Source organism: Danio rerio, chromosome 17 (genome assembly GCF_049306965.1).
Source record: "Danio rerio strain Tuebingen ecotype United States chromosome 17, GRCz12tu, whole genome shotgun sequence".
NCBI classification, from domain to species: domain Eukaryota; kingdom Metazoa; phylum Chordata; class Actinopteri; order Cypriniformes; family Danionidae; genus Danio; species Danio rerio.
The window spans coordinates 6,414,368-6,432,801 of NC_133192.1; the positions used below are offsets into that span (position 1 = coordinate 6,414,368).

Genomic DNA, 18,434 nt, shown 5'->3' on the forward strand with positions numbered 1-18,434 from the left:
AGAAATAAAACAATTAATCTAAAATTATTTACAATTAAGTGGTTTCATTGGATATAAAAACCATAAACAGTAATGATCCAGTATGTTAAGGACCATAAGAAAACCGGTAGCACCTGATTAACTTTTTAAGACCAGGTCAAAAAGCACACAGCTATTTTTATAAAAGGAGCAAAAGGAGGAGGACAAAAGTGATAATTATAAAATATAGTACCTGTGTTTGTGTGAAAAAAAAAATGTAAAAACAGATTTTGTATAAGCTTATTGGACTTTAAATTATCACAATTTGCATCTCGTTTTATACCTTTTGTCATTTTTGGATTAATTTCAGCAATAATTAACTGCCCAAAAACAAGTCATATTGGATGCAATGGATGACTTATGATATGATCACCAGGATTAAATAGTTTGTTCCACTGTACTATTTCAATTGCGCTCTATTTTTCATATTACTAGAACAAATCTACAAAAATCTACCATTGATTTTAAAAGTTCGCACTTAGATATTGCTTGATAATAATAGCAGGTTTGGCATGCTGTCCTGGGAGAGAACCTCAGAGATAACTGAGCACAGGGCGCCCGCCTGGTGAATGAGCATGTGAGGGGAGTACAGGATCAGGTAGTTCTAGAGAGCTCCCTCTGGTAAAGAAGAAAAGGAGGAGATGGGGTGGATGGTGGGTTTCTTCATAAAACGAAGATAAGGGAGTAGTTTTAGACAGGCTACTTAAAGTGAGTTTGGATGAATCTGATTGGCTTACTAATGCATTTAGATAAGAGACCAGCTGCGATCGGTCATATCATGTGCTCCTCTTGAAATAAGCTTGTAAAACTTCACTTAGTGAACAAACCATCTCTTTTCACCTACAATGCAAAGCAGATCATGATGAATTATGCATTAGTTCATGCATAACCATGAATACAATTGAACCTAATTCTGCACCATTTGCACCATTATGCATTTAGTAGATGCTTTTATCTGAAGAAACTTTCAGTGCATTAAAGCAATGGTTCTCAAAGTGGGGGTCGGGACCCCCGAGGGGTCGCGGGACAATGAAGGGGGGTCGCCTGGTGATTTAAAAAAATCTAATTATTTTTATTAAACCATAAGAATTACCATATTTTATCCATAACCTACTGAAGAGAAAAAAGTAGTCGTTTATACCATATATAGTTACTATAGTAGCTTATAGTTACTACTTCTATTGGATTGCAACCCCTGGGGTAATTACATTGTATTAAAGACACAGCAATAGCGTCAGATGCAGCAGATTTCATAACACCCGGTTAAACTTTGTGGCCCATTTACAGCTCTCATACATTAAAAAAATTAAAAGAAGAATAGACTTGGGTCCATTGGTGTGTGTGTGCGCCATTGCATGCAAGGTTTCTGTATTTATAACCACCTCAGAGGATATTGGGGGTCGCGAGTCACTGGCATTGTCATTTTGGGGGTAGCGGCCTGAAAAGTTTGGGAACCCCTGCATTAAAGGAACACATAATCAGTTCAATCATTCTCTTGAAATCCAACACTTTGATTTTGCTAGAGCCTCATGCAAGAATCAGAAGTATTGAATAAATGTACACTCAAAGCATAAAAAAAATGTCGTTTTTAACTCTTTCTGGCGTCAAACTGAGCAGAGTCATCGTAAATCAAGAGGCGCTAAGTGACAGACACCCGAGAGAGTGTGTGAGGTGTAAAAATGTAACTCCATCCATGTTTTCTGTCACACACACACTCTCTGACAGAGTGGCGTGAAATGTTTTGCGGGCCATCTGGGAAGGATTTATTGTGCAATTTGGTTTATTACCGCTGTGGTCTTCGTTTAAGTAGCTCGCTCGCAATTACAGTCCGAGCGGCGCTACACCTGGCCTCCGCTAACAATAATAGAGGAAACCTCAAATTAATGAAAGGTTATCACCATCATGCCCTGTTTAGTGCTCGCTGCTGAGACGAGAGGCTTATTTATAGCTCTGCTAAAACACACACCAAAACACTGCCGTGATACCAAAGTGACTGTGTCGTTGTGAGATTGCCAAATGAAGGAAAACACGAGGAGATCAAACACTTCCAAGACTTTACAAGGTGATTATAGGTGGACATGAACAGAGAGTTTCAAAAAAGACTGACAAGATGCAAATCTCAGACATCAAGTAATACTTTTGCTAGATTGAAAATGTACTGTCATTTACATACCAGCCAGCTTTACATGCAAGTCATGCTCTATCAACGTCCTCGTTGTACAACCCCAAATCAGAAAAGGTTAGGACAGTATTAAAAACGTAAATAAAAAAAAGCATTGATTTCTAAATTTACTTTGCAGAGAATACAACAAACATTATTTAATGAGTTCCTCATGGGTTTTTATTTATGTTTTTTATGGGGCAGATACAAAAACAAAACTATCGTCTTATGCTAATGAGGGAGAGATTGTCACTAATGGGCGTGGATGACAAGCACAAAGGGAGAATGTCAATCAAAATCAATATAAAAAATAAATTAATACATTATTACCATTAAAGCTGATTATTTTCACAGACTGTTGCTACCCAACTGGGTTTAAACCCTTATAAAAGTGATTTTTGCAAAATAGGACCCCTTTAAAAAACAAACACTGCAAATATCTCATATATCGTATCATACCGTATCATATATCTAATTATATCTTATCATATTCATTAGCTCTTCACAGCTCAAAAGACTCAAACTGAAGAACAGATGAGCTGCTGAAAAGCACATGAATGAACTAAACACTTGAATAAAGGAGTAAAAGTTTTTACTGTTTCTCATTTTTAAATTAATGAATAGTTTATTTACTTTAACATATATAAAACATTCATGTATGTTTGGTTAGTAGGTTTTGGAGAAAAAAAACGTAGCTTAAATAAGGTCCAAAAAACACACTGAATGTGCCTGAACAAGATTTTTCAGTAACCAGTCTTGTAGACTAGAATATTTACTTCACAATTATGTGGAAATTATTCAGTTCTTTTTATTCAAAGTAAACATTACAATGATTTACATTTTGTAATGTCTATTTTCATATATTTCATATATCATCTCAGCTCTAAGGCTGTGCAATTAATCGAAAATCCGATTTCCATTTCGATTTTGGCTTTTAACGATTATGAAAAGCCATTAATCGAGATAAACGATTATTCCATCACGTACTGCCCCCTATCCAGTTGTACACGTGTGAAAACTCTGCCTCTGCAAAGCTCAGTTCCACGTGAAAGTGACTAAAAGCATGTGCTGTAATGAAACTTTTGCAGCACGGGATGCGCATCATTCATATTTTTAAAAGCGCAAAAGAGCACGTGCTGTTGTGTGTGTGCGCGCCGTGCTTAGCCTCGGACAGGTAGCGTGTGTGTGTGTTTCCGTGCGAGCCGCGCTTAGCCTCAGACAACAGAGCACACACACATCTAATGCGATCTTAATGTGAGCGCTTTAATGGTCAAATACATGCACATTTGTGTCAGAGCGCGGTGTTTAGTGATTATTTATATTAACCCTCATCTGTGTAATAAACAAACAAGTTGAGAATCAAAAGACACGAGAAAGAGAAACCATATCAGAGCCGCACAATTCTTAAAGTGACAGCGTGCGATATTCCTGCTGCTGCCGACTGTTATTATTAATCAATAATAAAATTAAAAATACAGTGAAGATGCTTAAAGCACAGTTTAAACATGACAGATTTAATAACTCATTTCTAATAACTGATTTCTTTTATCTTTGCTATGATGACAGTACATTATATTTTACTAGATGTTTTTCAAGATACTCAGCTTAAAGTGACATTCAAAGGCTTAATTAGGGTAAATAGACAAGTCATTGTATAACAGTAGTTTCTTCTGAAGACAATCAAACATATATATTGCTTAAAGGGGCTAATAATATCGAGCTATTAAAATAGGTTTCAAAATATTCAAACCTGCTTTTATTCTAGCTGAAATAAAACAAATAAGCCTTTCTCCAGAAGAAAGAAATATTATAGGAAATACTGTAAAATAATCTCTGTTAAACATCATTTGGGAAATATATATATATAAAAATAAATTCACAGAAGGGCGAATAATTTTGACTTCAACTGATAATCGTTTTGAATAATCGTGATTATGATTTTTCCTATAATCGAGCAGCCCTAGCTCTAAGCGCGAGTAACAATGATTATGAATAATTCACATCTGGATGGACAAAAGACACTCCCCTACTGGCTAATGTTCACCCATCAAGGGCATTGTAAAGCAATGTCCAGCTGCAAAAGCTAGGCAAAACTAAATGCTTGCTGTATTACTGGCTGTAAGACCATACAAACACTCTGGTTAAACAATATACAGTGCCCAGCATATATAAGTTCATCCTTCAGAAATCTATCTTTTAAATTAGTATTGTAAATAGGAAGCTATACAATATTATATTTGTGCATATACATTAGATTAGTCAGTACTAATGCCAACTCTGGAGCTCATCCAACAAAATAACTTACAATAACGGTCCAAAACTAGTACACCCAAATTGATATGTTATAGAAAAATAATAAATACACATTTAAAAAAAAAAAGAGAACAAATCAAGAAAAGCAAAAAAATTTGAAACATTTTGTTGAAATTTTGGAGGTTGTAATTTGTTTTGTTGCAATATTTAGCTTGAATTTTAATTGTATTATCTTTCAATTTCTAAATATGTATAGTGGCTAAAATATTGTTTTAATAAATAAATCTGTATAATAAATGTTTAGTTTAAATGGACCAAAATACATAGCCTATATTTACTGAGAAATGGATAAAAATTTCATTTTCAAAATGGGCTGTACTCAATAATTCTGAGCAATGTATGTGCACTAATACAGCATGCACAAAAAATATACAAAACTCCATAGACTCCATAGATATATACACTAGATGTCGCATAGGGACCCTGAGCATGCGTCAATAGCGCCACCACATTTGTACAGTGCTCCCAGGACAAATGTCATTCAACCGCACTAGTCAAAACAGTGTTATTACGTGAGGATGCGGGACTTTAGCGCTGTCTACGGGTGTAGTAACGAGCAAACAAAGTAAACAAAGCACAAAGGCAGAACATTTCATAGGTAAGATTAAGTTTTTTACGTTTTTGTATGTTCTGAAATTTTGTGCCCTATAATTAATGATCATATACAGTCACTTACTGCATTCACCACAAGGCAAAGCAGCTCCAACTCGCAGTAAATATTCGGCTTATGCTTTGTTGAATAAAATCAGCAAACAATGCAAAAGAAATATGACAACGAGATGCTGCGCTGCCAGAAACTTGCATTACTGTCGGCCAGTGAAGGAGTCATTCATAACGGAGATTCATTCACAAACGAATCGCTCCCTCCGTCAGTATGAGAAGTGAAAGCAGTAGAGGAGGTGTGTTTCAGGACATGATTAGATCAAATTTAACAGGGAGGGTGGATAGTACATTTCTGTATACACAAACACAAGCTTTTTTGTCAGGAATGGCCGTGCGGTCACTGATCCATCAATGTAGAAAAGTGATGTAAAATGATAATTTTCGTAATTTAAAAAAAAAATGTGCATACTAACATCCAGGAAAATTCCTGATCATAGATATATGTGTATATGTGTATATCTCTGGCTCTGGATGGCCACAGTCCTCCACTGCAGCTTGGTCCTGCATTCATTTCAAAGGAGCGCTACCCTGTACCATTCCTTCCAATAGACAACAACAGGGTAGGCGACATCTAATGTATATATTTATGGCAAAACCTTATTGTGCATTAATCCAGCATTTAAGGTCACAGGTGGTGGCGTAAGCATTACACTGCATATCATACCGTGCATGAATCTATATGTCATGAATAAAATGTGAATTTAAATTAAAGCAACAACAAAAATCCCAATAATAGGCAACAACGTTGTAAATAATGTTCAGTTTCTTCCACAGACTGACTGATTCACTTTATAAGACCATCCCATCATCAAGAGCCACAGGAGTTCATTTTTGTTTTGCCTGAATCTGTTATTTTGACCCTCAAAGTGCCGATAGCTGCTGACTTGCATTTTATGAATAAACAAGGACCACAGGTTCAGCTTAAAATCGTTAATGTTCAAGCACATACGAAGAGTCATTTACATCTGGAATGGCCTGAGCGCAAGTAATCTACCATCAAACTTTAACTTCATTTCATACAGTTTGTTGCTCATACACTGATATCTGATGGGAAACATGTGCATCTATAAATCTGCCCGAGCCAGCAAGCAGTCAACAGTCAACACAAACGCATAAAGCGAACAAGAACCTGAGCATCCGGTGGTGGGACGCTTCCTATTCAGCCTGTGCGCAGCTGTTTTCTTCGGCAGGACGGGGAACAGATGAGGGGCCTCAGAAAAGCGCCGCTACTTTAAACGCATCTCATTGATCTTTCACAATAAAATGTGGTGCAAATTGCAGAGCCCAAAGCTCTGTCAAAGAAAAGCGTCCTGATAATAACAGGCTCTCAAATCTTTTGTTGCCAAAAGCGAAGCAGCTCTATGCAAATATTATGTTTGAATCCTTTCGTATGCATATTCCGACAGATTCTGCACTCAGTGATTGATTAGGAGGAACTTAAAGATACTACGCAGAAGATAGAAATGACATCCACTGTATATACACATACAAATGTATACAAGACATCAGGGCTGGACTGGGGCAAAAAATCGGCCCTGGCATTTTGGGCCAGAGCGGCCCACTAAATTCAATCAAAATGCTATCTATCTATGCACGTCCAATATTTTTATCAACTCATATTCTATAAAACACAAAAGCCATATGTATGAAATAAGTAAATAAATAAATAAATACTTTAATCTCAATTTAATTTCTGTATACTGTCCATAAAGATATTTGTTGAGTTCTAAAAAATACACTATTCATTCATTCATTTATTTTTCTTCGCATTAGTCCCTTATTTATCAGGGGTTGCCGCAGTGGAATGAACTGCCAACTATTCCAGCATGTTTTATGCAGCAGATGCCTTTCCAGCCACAACCCAATATTGGAAATCACCCATACACACTCATTCACACACACTCATACACTACAGCCAGTTTAGCTTATTCAATACACTATTCACTCAGCCTATATTCAATAATAAACATAACAAAAACTGCCTGCTAATGCATGGGTAAATCTTCAAAGGGAACAGTGTACTTTATAACCTCTTTCACCTCATCCTGCTTGCTGTTTCACTAACTAAACAATGAAAACATAATATAAGTCAAATTTGTTTCATTTTGATATTATGATTAACAGACACCAAACAGCCTCAAGTAGCTGCATATTTATATGAGCATCATCTTCACTCTGCATATTTATAACAAAACAGGGCTTAAATATATCTGTCTCCTTTCATTTTCTTTGAAAAGAACAAGCTTTACCCTGTCTCTTTTGCAGAATATCAGTTTTAATAACCAATAATGGCCATTATAACAGTATAACGTACATTAAATTTAAACGATAAAGGTAAGCAATCAGTCAATGTGCAGAATCAGTGTATGTGGTTACATAAATTAATATATTAGCTTATCTTTGCACTCAGCCAAAACAGTTAACTGAGAACAAGTGATTCAAAAGACATAAGAATTGTTAGATAGAGACAACAAGATGAATTCAATATCACGTTTAACAACTATAGTGAGATGAGATCATCCAGCAGATGAACTGTCTGACATGCACTATACTCTCACCTGGGGTTTATGCTCACCCGCCGAACTACTGCCCGCAGCTCTTGGCGGAGTGTGTGTGTGTGGTCACGTGATTTGCGCTTTTAGCCGTGTACTAGAATGAACGGAGAACTTTTCAGAATCGCTAAATGAAACGCTGGTGTATTTCCCGCGATTTCTCTGCGCCTCCCTTGCGTTTCTTCTCTCTGACTCTCGACTAATTTGACAAATACACACAGACGACGCACGCTCACACGGAGTCCAAAATAGGAGTTTGTGATTGGGCCAGCCCAATGTCAATACCGAAAAGAGCCAATGGGCTGCAGAGTGTCACATGGGCCGGCCCGGTCTGTCTGTCTGGGAAAAAAAGCATCTACTTTCAGATAGTCACAGATCACAGCAGCGTCAATTAATAAGGCAGAAAAAAACGATAGGCTGCTAAGCCTTTTATGGGCCGATCAGATCATAAGACGATGATCAGCCCGGCCCAAAAAGTACGTCGGCCCACCGGGAAAGTGCCCGGTCTGCCAGATGGCCAGTCCGCCCCTGCAAGACATTAAAGTGTATCAGATAAACGAAAAGAAAAGAAATTCACATATTTTTGGTCCCAAATGACATGCTAAGAGACTTTAGATAACATTTTCGGACAATTGGGTGTTTTCTGAATCATTATTGTTCCAGGATTTTGCAGGAAGATTGTTCTTGATATTTGTAACCTAAAAAGATGCTTTTCTCCAAACTTGTGTAGTGCAAATACACACACAAAAAAGTCTGGCTAGTATGATACAATTATAATATAATTTATATAGAAATAAAATAAAGCTATAAAATAAAATAACCTAATTCACAAGAAATTTAAGTCAAACCAGACACCAAGAAGACAAAATAGAAAGTATAAAGATGCTCAAACAAATGAATAAAATAAAATAAAATAAAATAAACTTAAATTAAATTAGTTCCCAGATACCTATACTGTTCAACACTCCCAACATCCTCTCCATTAATACTAGTTTGCTTACCCTCAATCAGTTTCCTCTTACGATTAAAATCAATGGTCATCTCTTTCGTCTTAAGAACCTTCACTTGTAAGAAAGCCTCCTGACACCAGCTGGCAAAATAATCAATTACAGGACCGTGCGTGGAGTCTTCCTCACTTAACAAACTAACAATTACAGAATTGTCAGCAAATTTTAAAATGTACTTATTACTAAAAATACTCCTACAACTATTTGTGTACAAAATAAATAGTACAGGAGAAAGGACACAACCTTGAGGTGACCCCGTAGATATTACCAACCATTCAGAAAAACAATTATTTACCTTAACTCTCTGTGTCCTCTGAACAAGAAAGTCTAAAATCCCACCTACAAGCATTCGATCCAACTCAAATTCATTAATAAGTTTGTCAACTAAAATATGTGGCTGAATAGTATTGAATGCAGACAAAAATTTGCTTTGACACAATCTACATTGTAAAAGAAATACAGATGAGTTGAATTAAACTTGTATATTAAGTTAGCAATCAGAAAAAGAAACTCGACACAGAGGAACATAATAACCTGCTGCCAGCTAGCGCTTCTGATGTGTTATTGCAGAGCGACACAAACAGCGCACTGAAATTTAAATGCACGACTACGGGCAAGCCAGGCGCCGTGGGTCACGATAATCACTTGACGCAGAAGTATAAACCAGGCTTTAGTCAGAGCCAGTGTAATTTTACGTAATTGTACACAATCCTCTTTTTTCTCCTATTAATCAACATTATTCCAAACACAGAAAAAACACTTAAATTACAAAAACAGCACCAAAACTAAAAGTGATCCTGCAATCTGAACGCTGCTGTGATTTAAGAGCTCTCCGACTCTCAGGCTAAAGGTTAAAGCAATGAATGTTCAGAGCAGTATTCTGGGTGCAGCGGCGGGTCAAAGGTTAAACTCTCTCAGCGTGAGGGAAAGCAGCTCTAGATCAGTGTGTGTTTTCTGGGCTGTGTTCAGGGGATTTCTGCACTGTCTGGATCAGCTTGTGGTAACAGCATGACAAGGTGCTGCGCCGGGGAGAAACGCTGTTTATCCAAGCAGCGAAAGTCATCGGTTTTGTAAGCTTCACAGTTATTTACTTAACTCTGAGCAATCCTCATATCGCATTGCAGCGGTCGCACTCAATATGATCTGTATGTGCAGCAGGAGGAGGAGGAGGAGGAGGAAAACAGACTCGTTCTGATGAGGATATTTATACTTAATTACAGATTGGAGTAAAACCCTTTTCTGGAGCTGTGTGTGTGTGTGTGTGTGTGTGTGTGTGTGTGTGTGTGTGTGTGTGTGTGTGTGTGTGTGTGTGTGTGTGTGTGTTTTACCGTCAGATCTCATCTAGTGTAACATTCACCCCGAACGCCCTGAAAACTGACTACGTCAACCTGTATGGCACACTGTTTGACTTTTGGTTATTTACTATAAAAGTAAAACACCACATACATTCTTCTGTTCACTACTGTAATATGCGCTGCATTGTGGGTAATAAAAAAAATCTTTTACGGTAACTTACTGCATATTAGGAATTTGCAGTATTCTACTGTGATCAATGTTATCAAGTACTGTAGTCGAAGGCAAAAATGAGACCGTTAATCAAAAAAATGATTAACTAACATCACAAACGAAATTTAAAATAGAAAATAGAAAACATTCATAATTAAAAATCTATATTATAAAGATTTAAAATAGAACATTACTTTTGTAAACCTATTAAAATGGATAAAATAACAATAAATAATAAAAAAAAATGTTGTACATGATCTTGTCTCTTCGGAAATGAATTAAAATCAATAGTACAGTGCATCGGGAAAGTATTCATAGCGCTTCACTTTTTCCACATTTTTTTATGTTACAGCCTTATTCCTAAAATAATTCAATTGATTTATTTCCTCAAAATTCTACACACAATCCCCCATAATGACAACGTGAAAAAAAGAGTTTAAATTGTTGCAAATTTATTTTTGAAAAAAAGAAAAAAAATGCGTGAAAAATCACATGTACATCATTATTCACAGCCTTTCAATACTTTGTTGATGCACCTTTGGCAGAAATTGCAGTCTCAACTCTTTTTGAATAAGATGCAGCAGCAGTCACTGCTTTCGTTTTAATTATTCTCAGGCACGTAATCATCCTTTCATTATCACTCGTGGTATGTTTTTACCTGCTTTCTTTTGCTTACAGTTATCTTTGTTAATAAAGTTTAATTATCATCCTTTACGATAACATTTCTTTAATATGAGATTAAGGGTGCTTTCACACCTACACTTTTGTTTCGGAACGTGTCTCGTTTGCCCAGTTAGCGCGGTTCGTTTGGCATATGTGAACAGGGCAATCACTCTCTGTTCCGCGCCAAAGTAATCACTCCGAGATCGCTTGAACGAGGTGGTCTCGGCTCGATTGAAACGAACCCTGGAGCGGTTCGATTGCAGTGAGAAAGCGATCCGATCCAAGCGCGGTTATATCACAGTGTTTTATGGATATGTAATAGGCTTACGGCTATATGAAGAGAGAATTATGAGTATGGCGGGAAGTTTCGCGAGTCTCCGGATGCCCGCAAACAAGTGATGATCTCCCGGTAATCTTGTGTCTCCCTCCCGGTCCTCAAATAGGCATCGTCGCGCACCCTTCTCACCCCTCCCCACCGCATCTCTCCTCAGACACGTCACGCGCGCGCACCCTGTCAATCACCACCAAACCACCACCTCTCCTGACAGCTGAGCGGGACGCTGCAAAATAAACCCTGACACTCTGACCAATGTGAGGAGAGTTTACTCGCACGTGACTTGTTTTAGCTCTTTTGGTCCGATTAGAAACTTTGCAGTGTGAAAGCGAACCGCTCCAAGAGCAAAGAGCAACAATGTAACAATTGTAATCTCTGTTTCGGAACAACTGAATCGATTCACTGGTGTAAAAGCACCCTAACTCCCCATTTATGTGTAGTAGCCGCTGATCTGGGACCTTTAGGCAGGACAGATTACTGTGCATATTTTAGATGCATGACAATAGATCTTTTTAAATGTCTCTTTAAAAAAAAAAAAAAAAAAAAAATTGTTGAATAAAAAGTGCATGTATACAGCTATATATTTGCTTGTTTTGACACATTTAAAATGAGTGGCTAAGAAATAATTATTTTCTTTTTGTGTGGTCAGAGATCAATTTGGTAAATCGTTAGTTTTGAGCCCTAAAAACGTCATGTGAAATAAAAACTAATTGCAATGCGACAACTCATTTGCTCATGCACAGTGAGCAAGCTCACACACAACACACACAGTGAACTAAATAAGGATGCATGTGGACAACAAAACATCTAAATCAAGTCATTTAGCATGTCAAAGTCACATTTATTTATATAAAATATATTTAATATATATAAATTATTTTTATAGTAATGTTGGAAATCTACTAGCCACAGTGGCTGGTGATCAAAAAAGTTAATGTCAAGGCCTGTATATATAAAGTAAAAATGAATAAAATAGAAATAAAGAAAATCATCAAATATAGGTAACAATTTAAGGGGGAAAATGTTATCAAAATAAAATTAACAAAATAAAAACCACTCACAGCCTTTAAACCTTTTTACCTATATTTTTTTCTTAAGCCTGTTTCTTTCATACTGTTTTTAAAGTCAGAATAATATATATATATATATATTAGCGCTGTCAAAATTAATACATTAACGCATGCGATTAATTTTAAATAACGCGTTAAAAAAAATTTACGCAATTAACGCAGTTCAGGTTTTTTTTACTTCCTGTTGTGGTGGACGTGTGATCAACATGCAATAAATGTGGATAAGACCAAGGAAGCACTTTTTGAAGGCAAGTTCCAGTATAAAACAATTAGTTGCATCACAGGTTATCCAGAGTTTCATGCAATTTCAGGTGTTTCATTTTTAACTTTCGACTTCTGTTGTAAGTTGATACTGCATGGCGAACAGAAAGAAAATCCTCCGCATTTCGTGACTCGGTGTTCCTTTAAGGTAAGGTTCCTTTTAAGGCTACACGGTAGAATTTTAATAGGAGTATTATCTTAATCATATTAAAATCGGAGTATTGGTGTCTTATGTAAATGTACTAAGAACGTCTGGTGAAGTCACGAGCTGTCAAAGACAGGGCATTACTCTGCCTTTCAGCATGAGCCCTCCAAGTTTAGCGTGTTTCCTCATTAAACGCAACGAAAGTGTATGCTTCGCGTTGTTGTGTCAGAATCCTTGTGAAATACATTAATACTTTAGGACGTTTAGTTTAAGTAAATTTGATGAACGTGATCATGCGTGTTGAATCTGAGGGGAGTCGCTCCAGTATGGAAGGCCGTTGGGGCCAAAACGTCTGCAGCGCGTTGTGTGTGTGTCTGTCTGTGTGTGTGTCTGTATATGGGGTGGAGTGAGCGACGTATCTGAGTAGGGGCGAGAGGGGTGTGCAATGTATTTAACAACCGGTTTGCAAGAAATTATCATTCATTTGCGGGCATTTGGGAGTCTCTGTGCACTTGCGGGATACTCCTAGTCTTAGCAACAGGATCAATGTAAAGGAGGATTAAGCAAAATTGTTTCTACTCTATAACTAATGTTCTCAACTCACAGCAATACAATTTTACAATGAGTGCAACTGTTTGTATTCTATAGTTTATTATTATAATTTTTCATTTTCCACATCTGCAATTCCTGTATTTTGGCATTTTTTTGCAGTCCACTTAGAATCCAACATGGAAATCAACGTTTTCTTTATTGGCATTGATTGTTTTGAAATTTAAATGTCACTAACATGCCTGTGTTTTAATTTCTGTAATAAATATGGCTGTCAAGCCAGGAACTTGATGGTTTATTGTGGGTATGTTGTTTACATGAAGAAATCTGTGTTACAAGTTCTATTAAACAATTATATTTTGAATTTAAATATTTTTTGTCTTGCGTAAACATTAATTTTACATTTAAATAGCCAAAATTACAAGTTTCAGTATTTTAAATGTGATTAATCGCGATTAATTTTTTAAAAAAGGTGCGATTAATTAGTTAATTTTTTTAATCGATTGACAGCACTATATAAATATATATATATATATATATATATATATATATATATATATATATATATATATATATATATATATATATATATATATTAATCTATGTTAAACTAAAAACTAAACTATCTATGTGTAATCTATGTTACACTAAAACTTTTTAGCTGACATCATCTAGCCAGTCAATTCCCAAACACACCTCTTACATTATGGAAGCATGTGTGTGTATGCTTATAAGTGTTTTTGTGACAAATCAGGACAGAAATCATAATGACATAGGTATGACACAGGCGCTACAAAAAGGTGGCGCAATATGAAGACATTGCTAAAGTCCTCATTTCTCAAGAAGCTTCTAAATCACACAGAATGAGTTTTTGTCAGAAAGTTAAACTGCACACAGATTCCTTTAAGGGATGGGGTGGGTTTAGAGTAATAGAAAACAGTTTGTATTGTATAAAACAATGGAAACCTAAGTAATGTCCCCACACTTCACAAAAACAAATGTGTGTGTTCAGACTTACAAGGTTGATGAGCTGTGTGTGCACTATATCCTCCACCAGGGCAGCGGTCTCATGTAGTGGCCTCCGAGAGTCACCCAGAGCAAACCTGTAACAGCACACACACACACTCACATATTATTCTCCTCATATTTTTCCATCAACAACATTTTTCACTGACCAATACAAAATAACTAGCTTAAAAAAAAAGACCAAAACATTTTAAGAGACTAAAAAACAGGGTTTTCATCAATGAATAAAGACAGGATGGAAATGTTAGAGACATGTGAACGTTAATATGGCAGAGATCATTACAAATGTTTAAATGCTAGTATTATTATTAATTCATTCATTTATTCATCATTCATTAATTAATTTATTCATTTTCTTTTTGGCTCAGTCCCTTTATTAAACAGAGGTCGCCACCACGGAATGAACCGCCAACTTGACCAGCACATGTATTACGCTGTAGATACCCTTCCAGCTGCAACCCATCCCTGGGAAAACTATTATTGTTGTTATTATTAGTATTGTTATTATTATTAATATTGTTATTATGTTGTTTTATTTGTAATGCACCTTTCTTACACTCAAGGCGATAAACAATAATAAACACAACAATAATAATCACAACAACCCACAATAAACACAAAACAAACAACACAATAAAAATGCTAAATTGTCATTTAAAAAGCTTCATGATTTGAATATGGTATATCTTTATTTATTTATTATTTATTTATTGCAACATCTGCAATGTATGGCTATTTCGTAGCAAAATGCATATACATAAAATATTACATGATAAAAACAATTTCGTATTACAATAAAAAGTTACTTAGGCAAATATATAGAAAATAAATAGATAAAATTCACACACAATATATTCAAAGTTAAATATAATTTTTCACTTCAATTATTAATAAATTTAAGATTCTTCAAAGTAATCTCCTTAAACAAATTGTGTCTAATGGATTTAAAACTTCCACATTCCAAAAAAAATATGGTTTATGGTAAGATCAGTCTGATTACATTTAGGTGGCGCTTCGTTATTCAGTAAATAAAAATTTCAACCTAGAATGTCCAATTCCACATCTAGTACAGACAGTTTGATCATGCATGGTCTCAAAGTTATAACTTGCTAAATGTCTTTCATTTATTTTCGGGTTAATTTCATGTCATTTATTATTTATGCAGTTAATATAATATCTTTATGAAAGAAATCTGATTTGAGTAACATGTTCTGAGTTCATTTAATTATTTGAAGCTTAATCCATTATATTTGTATATTATTTCAGCAATGTTCATTTATTTGTTTACAACTGTAAAATGAAATGTTAAAATGTATTAAATATTTAGATGTCATTCTCTATTTGAGGATTTTTCTGTCAATATTTTCATGACCCCTTAAAGCACTTACTACTAAATTCATAAGAAATGTAGACGACTAAAACTATAATGATTCAAATGACTTAAAATAAGACTAAATGCCATTTTGGTATAAACGAAATGCCATTTTTGTAAAAATCTAAAAAAAAAAAATAAATCAGCTCTTAATCTTAAAGTGGACCTATTATGCAAAAAGAGACATTTATAAGGGGCTTAAACAGTTGTGTGCCAGCAGTGTGAATATAACCAGCTATAACGGTAAAAATTCATTCATATTGTTTGTCTGCAGAAACACTTTGATTGACATTCTTCCTTTGTATGCGTCATCAGAGGGGGAAAGCCCCACCCATTTCTGTCATCTCTCCCTCATTAGCATAGGATGTTAGTCTTGTTTTTGAATCTGCCACTATGCTGACACAAAGGCATTTGTAGCTCCTCCCTCTTTTGAAAAAGAGTGCAATCTCATCTGAATTTAAAGCAACGGTCAACAAAAATGCCACAATTTTCCATCAAAACCTAAAAAGGTCAGTTTCAGAGAGTTATAAAATATTATCTGTGTGGTATTTTAAGTTGATCTTCACACACACACACACACACACACACACACACACTCTAGGTACATCAGAGACTTCGTTTTTACATCTTGTAAAATAGGTCCCTTTAAATCCCGAAATGAACATCCCTTTAAATCTTCCATTTAGATAAATAATCGACAATGACTTCTCTGTTATTGCCATTACAGTGAGCAAATGTTCATAAAACACAATTAACACACAGTTATAAACCCTCATAAACCAGCATCGGCCATTCAGAGCGATCCAAATCTTCATTACAGAACCAAGACACAAACTGAAGCCTTTATTCACAGTTTTTTCCCACAATGCTGCTGCCAAAGCTTCATACTGACACACTCATTTCATTAGGACTAAACTATAGAGACGTGACAGAAATCTGGTCAGAGTCCACCATGAGGTACGTCTGCAGGAGTAGCAAAAAATCCTGTATAAAGTAGTATATTTAACCTTGGCAAGCTGGAATCTACTAAAAGTAGCACCTAATTATCTTTTCATTTACTTTCTATGGTTGAAAGAGGCATAAAGCTCGCGCAGAATCACCCTCTCTGGCTCCACGAGTCTGCTTATTGGAGATCGCAACCATAACCGTGTCAATTAAGTTTTATTGCGCTCCTGCTTCTCTTCTGCTTCTTTCACCTAAATGCATTTTAATACAAACGCCTCCCTGAGGACAAAAAATATCGTCAATTTGCTGCAGGTCTGTGTTTGATTTGACAAAAGCATTTCAGTATATAGTGAAGCAACACAGAGAAGCTAAAAGTAAAACAAAACAAAAACTAAATATTAAAAACAAAATAAATATAAAATAAATAAATTTAAATATTAAAAACTAAATAAAACTAAATATTACAAATTAAATAAAAATTAAATAAAATATTAAAAAACTAAATAAAAATACATTTAAAAATTCATATTAAAAACTGAATAAAATAAAATAATAAATACTAAATGAAAATAAATAAAATAAAAAAATTCAATATTTAAAACTAATTAAAAACTAATTTTTTAAATTAAAAACAAAATTAAAATAAATTAATTAAAAATAAAATAAAATATTAATAACAAATTAAATATTAAATATTAAAAACATAATACAATAAAATAAAATTAAATATTAAAATCAGAATTTAAAAAAATATTAAAAACAAAATAAAAAAATATTAAAAACAAAATAAAAACAAATAAAATAAAATATTTAAAACAAAATAAAATAAAATATAAAAAATAACAACAAGAAATGAATAAAATAAAATATTAAAAACTAAATAAAACAAAATAAAATAAAATATAAAAAATACAAATAAATAAAATAAAATACTAAAAACAAAATAAAATATAATATTAAAAAAACAAAACAAGGACATTAGGAAGACAAGATATAAAGTATACAGATGCCTAAAATTAAAAAAAAAAACTTATTATTAAAAAAAAAAACATTAAAATAAAAAAGTATATATATATTATAGTATATAAAAACTTTACCTCAAACCAGGGCACTAAGACAAGATAGAAAGTATACAGATGCTTCAAACATAAGAAAAAATAAATAAATAAAAAATAAAATTATATTAAAGATTAAATTTAATTGAATTTAAAATAACTATAAGTTACTTATTTCATGAGGAATTTAACCTCAATTTAACCTAATTTAAGACCAGGGCACCAAGATGACAAGATAGAAAGTATACAGATGCTTCAAACAAGAAATACATTACACTGCATATACATAACATTATTATTGATGAGACTGATTATTATGAGACAGAACCTTTTATTTTGTCTGTGATTAGTCTTGGTGAATGGTCAAACAGCTCTATTTTAGTTTGAGTCTGGATGTCTATAGTGTAAAAAATGTATCAAACTTTACATTTAATTTCCTTTAATATCTGTGTGTTTGTCCTGTCACTGTCATTTTGTTGCACTGTGGAATCTTCTGTGACGAAAACAAATCCCTCATATGTGTAAACATGCCTGACAATAACGCTCTTTCTGATTCTGAAGGTTTCCAGAAGAAGTTTTTGGGCTCTTTTTTGGAGAGCAGGAGGAGTCTAGAAAGTTCCTTCTCCACCTAGACACAACAATCACACTTTTTTCTTCATCTTAAAACAGACTTTGCTTTAGATAAAGTCTCTCTTTTCATCTTACCTAAACAATACACATGCTTACAGTGAGAAATAAAATATTATGATCATTGTAATGAGAGAACACACACACACACACACACACACACACAC

The 18,434-nt window shown here is 34.5% G+C and overlaps 2 protein-coding genes across 4 annotated transcripts in view; one reads left to right on the plus strand and one right to left on the minus strand.

Annotated features, from left to right (window-relative positions):
• Positions 1 to 18,434, plus strand: part of cdc5l (CDC5 cell division cycle 5-like (S. pombe)) — a 453,211-nt gene that overhangs the window by 226,130 nt on the left and 208,647 nt on the right. The window lies entirely within an intron of this gene.
• supt3h (SPT3 homolog, SAGA and STAGA complex component) overlaps positions 1 to 18,434 on the minus strand; it is a 267,830-nt gene that overhangs the window by 122,490 nt on the left and 126,906 nt on the right. For 2 of the 3 annotated variants that reach the window (XM_021467143.3, NM_001002625.1), the window contains exon 3: positions 14,261 to 14,345. In XM_021467143.3, coding sequence (XP_021322818.1) covers positions 14,261 to 14,345 — 85 coding nt within the window. Of the gene's footprint in view, positions 1 to 7,713; positions 7,917 to 14,260; positions 14,346 to 18,434 lie in introns of those variants that run through there. The other variant, XM_073927195.1, reaches the window with a different exon arrangement.